Here is a 5,641-nt window from a genome sequence, read left to right as displayed (position 1 = left end):
CTTCAGCTTCGTTCGCTAACTTTATGCTTGTTAATTGGTGCAACACACGCACATACATACCTATGAAGTGTCTGAGCAAAGATTTACATATTAAATGTTGCTTCTTCTTCTTCGCTTGTAATAGCGCGAGCGTTGGCGAACGATCGTTGACCTCTTTAGACAAAACGATTAATAATGATTCGTAGCACTTGTGGGCAGAAATGTTGAATTGTTATTGTTGTTGTACTAGTGAAAACAAAAAACTGAAAATTGGCGGCTAAGAACACCTGTAGCGCGGCAAAACAGAAAGAACGAAGAAATGACCACAAAATGCTTAGAAAAAGGTGCAGATAATGACGAGGTAACACACTTATTTGGGTCAATGGGATTTTGATTATGTTTTTATAAAGTGAAAACTTCGCCAAAGTACGAATTAAAATTTCTTTGATATAAAATATGTTTCGCAGAATCTTCTGAGAATGAGTTTTTTGCCTACCTTTATTCTATTTTCTACCGCTTTCTATTTTAGTACAGTAGAATGCCGTTATAAATATGTTTTTTGCCAACTAATTTATGCGCGATCTGTAATTTCGTATGTAAATCTGGACACCTTTATGTGTGTGTGTGCTCGTAGTTGAAAATGATATTTGAAAACATCTATGCTTTGGCGTATTTGCCGCTATACGCCGCAGGCTTTGACCAATTATGCTGCTATTCTTTGGATATTCTGAGCAGCGAAGTTTATAAGAGGGACCGCAGAACCCGCGCAACCGTTTAGTCATTCTCGAGTAGTGTAACGCTTAATACCGAAAGTTTTTTTCCCTCGCAGACACGAATATGCGTCGCGAGTGTTTGTTGATTTGCCTGGTGCTCGGCATCAGCCTTATGCTCACTGCAGTCGCAGGTAATAAGAAATATAATTTTATAATTTGAAAGTTTATTAAATGAAGAAAAATCACTTACAGCTGAGAAGGGCGTCATTGTTGTGGCACGTTCTGCCGGCACACCGGCCGCTGCGCACAAGTCAAAGACTACAGCAGCGCCATTATACACATCCTCGCCACGTCCACCCGTCGCTGCAGTGCAACCGACAGCAACTTCCACTAAAGCGCCCACCGTTGCGGTCCAACCGACATCAGCGCCTACTGAGGCAGCTACTAAATCCGCCACCAATATTATCAACACACCACCTCAACTCGCACCAACAACAGCAAAGCAGCAAGTTACAGTTGAAAATGTCACCGAGCCAAAGCCGCTACAAACACCGCCCACAGATGCCGAGCCGGCCCTGGTGGAAGCGACACCGAAACAAGCGACACCACTGCAAGTGACCGGCTTCATTACAAAGAACGGCAGCATATACGAAGTGGTCGACAAGAATGGCATCGGTCGTATCGAGGGCCGTCAGAATTCAGACACTGAGGCTCCGTTTGTCTGTAATTATGGCGCTGTGGTCATTTACAGTGATGTGGCCTGCGAAGAGGTGACCGACGTGCACGTCAGTGGATCGCAACATAAAGTGCAAAATTCGGCGGCTGGCCATAAGGAAGAGGAACCGGCCGAGTCGCAGCAATCAACGGCTGCGGTGCAGCAAATAGTCGCCGAAAACACCAGCAGCAACAACAATGCTGATGATACCAGCTCGAACAACGACAGCAGTGATATCGTTAAACCCAATGCCAAGCCTAATGACGATGATGATGACTCGGTTGACTTCGACGAAGTGCCGGTGATGAAGAAGCGTCGGCGCGGCAACAAGAAAACCAGCAATCAACGCAAACGTAACGGCAATCGTCAGCGTCCAAATGCTGTGCGTGAGGATGGTGGCAATCGTCGTCGCCAGCAGACCAATCGTCAACGACCACAACAGCACCAGCAGCAACGTCGTCGTCTACAAAATAACCGTAATAAGAGTCAACGTAGACGTTTGCAAAACCAACAGAAAGTGAAGAGACGACGCTATCAAAGTGGCAATCGCAATAAACAGCGACGTCAAAGTCAACGGCGTGGGGACAACAACAAAACACGTTACATTGACATTATCTACGATTATGAGTGAAGCTGGCCCTGCCAGAATGAGAGCAAAGACAAACAAATTTAATAATGATATGTGAATTCGTTGAGTAGTAAGACGAGTTGTGATCTAAGAATAAAATTTTACGGAAAAAATATAATAAGCAAGCTTTATTTAAAAAATCCATATTATATTTATATTCATATAATAGCCATTATTTTTTCAGCAGAAATTTCTGCTAAACTGGAAAAAAAGTCTATTTAGTGACTTTTTTTTTCCTATAATGCAAAAATCTTTATCTTATCTCTCTTTTCTACAAATTTACTTCAAAAGTGGTCCTTATAGCACATACGTAGGTTGCTATATATATTTCGGGTCTAATAATGTAAATAGGCATATTTATCAACGAAAATGTTTTTTTTTTTTTTGTCGATTGCTGTTTTGTTTCGGGCTCATACGCATAGGTCCATGATTCGTCACCTGTGACGATCTTATAAACGTCTTTTGAAGCACCGCGATCGTATTTTTTCAGCATTTCTTTAAACCAATCCACACGAGCCTTTTTTTGAGCGATTGTCAAATTGTGCGGGATCCAACGAGAACAAACCTTTTTTACGGCCAGGTGTTCATGCAATATCGAATGTATGCTGGTGGGAGAAATGCATAGGCATGCCTCTATCTGAAGGTATGTTACATGACGGTCTTGCATTATTAGTTCACATACGGCATCGATGTTTTCTGGCTGTTTTTGGACGACCTTCACGGAATTCGTCTTTGAGCGAGCGTCGGCCACGATTGAATTCGTTGTACCAGTTTTTCAACAGTGCCATAGGATGGTGCTTCATAGCCATACAAAGATTTTAGTTCATCGATGCACTCTTGTCCTGATAATCCACGTCGAAAGTTGTGAAAAATGATCGGACGAAAATGTTCACGAGTTAATTCCATTTTTTGGCCGAGATGAATTTTTTAATTCCCTGTAAATAAAACAATTCACGATTAAAAGACAAAACGTTCTGAGTGATGTTATGCTAAAAAATGTCAAACTTTCCAATGGAAATGCCAGATTGCACTTGGCAACACTTAGTGTTGCCCTAGGCCAGAATATATATAGCAGCCCTCGTATTATTTTCCGCTGTTCAATTTCTTCGAAATTCCACCATTTCCTCAAATATTCTCCACTTAAAAAAGTTAAGTTCCGAGCTCACCAAATAGAATGGTTTTGATTATAGTTTGCGAGTTTATTAACCTTGAAAGAATATTACACCAACAATTGGATGAAGCGGAGTTGCTATAAAATTGTAGGGCTTTCTAATACATCTGTTATTCGTTTAAAAACAATATTTTAACTGATTTACAAATAAAGATCGCTTGAAAGCTATATTTCTGCTATGTACATAGTTTCATGAAAATTTTCTTTACAAATCTGTCATGTCTGTGTATTTTTCACATTTTTCTAATTTCTGGACTAGAACCTCAACGGAGAGAAATATGTCTGAACTTTTTTCTTTCGCAAATCTTCAATAAAATTTGAAAAAATGTGATAAATTCTCCTATTTGGTAGTCTATAGTTGTATAATTCTTGATAATATTTATATTATGTGATATTATTTTAAAGGGTCTATGCAGAAATTAAACATTTATGAAAATTTATGACATATTTTAGGTGCCTAAGAACTTATAAAAAGATTGTATAAGAGGGTTTCGTTTAGAGGTTAGTTCTATCTCAAAACATTCAAACCTCGACAATTTATTCTAACAATTTGTATACCCCGAACAGGGTATATTAAGTTTGCCGCGAAGTTTGTAACACCCAGAAGGAAGCGTTTGAGACCCTATAAAGTATATACAAGGTCGCAAAAGAAACAGGACTGTTAAAAAAAAACAACAAAAAATTTATATTTTTCAAAAGTTATATTTTTTTATTCAAAGTAGTTTCCTTGTGCTTCGATACAGCGTTTAGCCCGGTCAATTAGCATTTCAAATGAGTGTTTAAGGTCATTTTTCGGAATGCTCTTGAGAATTTCGGTCGTCGCCTTTTGGATAGCTGAAATGTCCTGAAACCAGTGTCCTTTCATGAGCAAATTAAGTTTTCCAAATAGATAAGAATCACAGGGCGCCAGATCAGGTGAGTAGGGTGAGTGATTAATGGTTAATATGGAGTTTTTCGTCAAAAAATCCGTGACAAGCGTCGACCGATGACGCGGCGCATTATCGTGCAACAGGCGCCAGGACCCTGCCTCACGGTATTGTGGTCGAGCACGACGAATGCGTGACAAAAGACACTTCATAACACCAAGGTAAAACACAGCATTAATCGTTTGGCCAGGTGGGACGAACTCTCGGTGTACAATACCCTCGGAATCGTAAAAACAAATCAGCATTGTCTTTATTTTTGACTTCTAAAGACGACCGCCTTCTGATCGTCACAGAGGTCCTCACGACCTTCTTGGAATCGCTTAAACCACTCATGCACATTACTACGGGATAGGCACTGATCACCATAAACTTTTTTCATCATTTGAATTGTTTCAGTAAACGTTTTCCCAAGTTTAAAACAAAATTTAATATTTGCTCTTTTTTCAAAATGCATTTTACGACCGATGACCAAAAGCTGCTGTCACTTTTTGATCGATAACATCGATTGTAGTTATCTAATTGTCTTAAAATTTTTACGAAATGTCAACAAGAGATCAAACTTTTTATTTCATATACCCACCAATAGGTGGCGCCACCAGAAACAGTTATATTTAAAAAGTTCTGTTTCTTTTGCGACAGACCTTGTACATACATATGTATATAAATGATCAGTATGTTGAGCTGAGTCGATTTAGCCATGTCCGTCTGTCTGTATATATACGAAGTAGTCCCTCAGTGTTTAAGATATCGTTTTGAAATTTTGCAGACGTCATTTCCTCTTCAAGAAGCTGCTCATTTGTCGGAACTGCCGATATCGGACCACTATAACATATAGCTGTCATACAAACTGAACACATATGTAGTTACTAAAATAAATGCACCTGTGAAGGGTATATTAGCTCCGGTGCAGCCGAAGTAAACGTATTTTTGTTTCTATTGGGCTTTTTATATATATGCTGAATATATAGTATACAGTGAAATTCACCAATACGGACAGTCCTCATAGCCAAACATCTCCCTTAAATAGACAATTTTTCATTGACACAACGTTTTCATTATTATTTTCATAAAAAAGCACTTCCTATAACCAGACATGAATACGTTCCAATGACCGGAAACGAACACTATTTTGGTAATATTATGTTCAAATTGTCCCTGATCAACCAAAAAAATGTCATAAAATGTGTCAAGAAATCTAGATATAAATTTTTAATTACTATTAAATTTTTTGGTGTTTTGAGAAAGTTTTTTTTTAACCAATACGGAAAATTATCACTGCAAACCAATTGAATTGCGCGGAGTTGCTGCATCTGTCTTTAATATTATATTTTGAACCACATCCTCGTATGTATAGGGACAGCTCCCTTTGTCGGACAAAAACAATGCGACTGTTTTAGGAATGAATCGGTCTTCTTCGCGTTTAAAATCTCGTTATTCACGTAATGCTTCCTCTTAGCATTATTTTATTACAACCTCAAGAGAGCAAGAGTAGAATTTCCTTAATCTATG

At 38.8% G+C, this 5,641-nt stretch overlaps 1 protein-coding gene across 1 annotated transcript; it reads left to right on the top strand.

Annotated features, from left to right (window-relative positions):
- The first annotated feature begins 816 nt into the window (after window positions 1–816).
- LOC126759293 (uncharacterized) lies at window positions 817–2,038 on the top strand. Its single transcript, XM_050474030.1, has 2 exons — window positions 817–883; window positions 945–2,038. Exons 1-2 carry the CDS (start codon window positions 817–819, stop codon window positions 2,036–2,038), a joined length of 1,161 nt encoding a protein of 386 aa, XP_050329987.1.
- Window positions 2,039–5,641: the final 3,603 nt, after the last annotated feature.

Source organism: Bactrocera neohumeralis, chromosome 5 (genome assembly GCF_024586455.1).
Source record: "Bactrocera neohumeralis isolate Rockhampton chromosome 5, APGP_CSIRO_Bneo_wtdbg2-racon-allhic-juicebox.fasta_v2, whole genome shotgun sequence".
NCBI classification, from domain to species: domain Eukaryota; kingdom Metazoa; phylum Arthropoda; class Insecta; order Diptera; family Tephritidae; genus Bactrocera; species Bactrocera neohumeralis.
This window is presented reverse-complemented; position numbering and strand designations above follow the sequence as displayed.

Coding starts and splice junctions, on each gene's coding strand:
- LOC126759293 (XM_050474030.1), top strand. CDS start 817: ATGCGTCGCGAGTGTTTGTTGATTTGCCTGGTGCTCGGCATCAGCCTT. Junction 884..944: donor TATGCTCACTGCAGTCGCAG/GTAATAAGAAAT, acceptor AATCACTTACAG/CTGAGAAGGGCGTCATTGTT.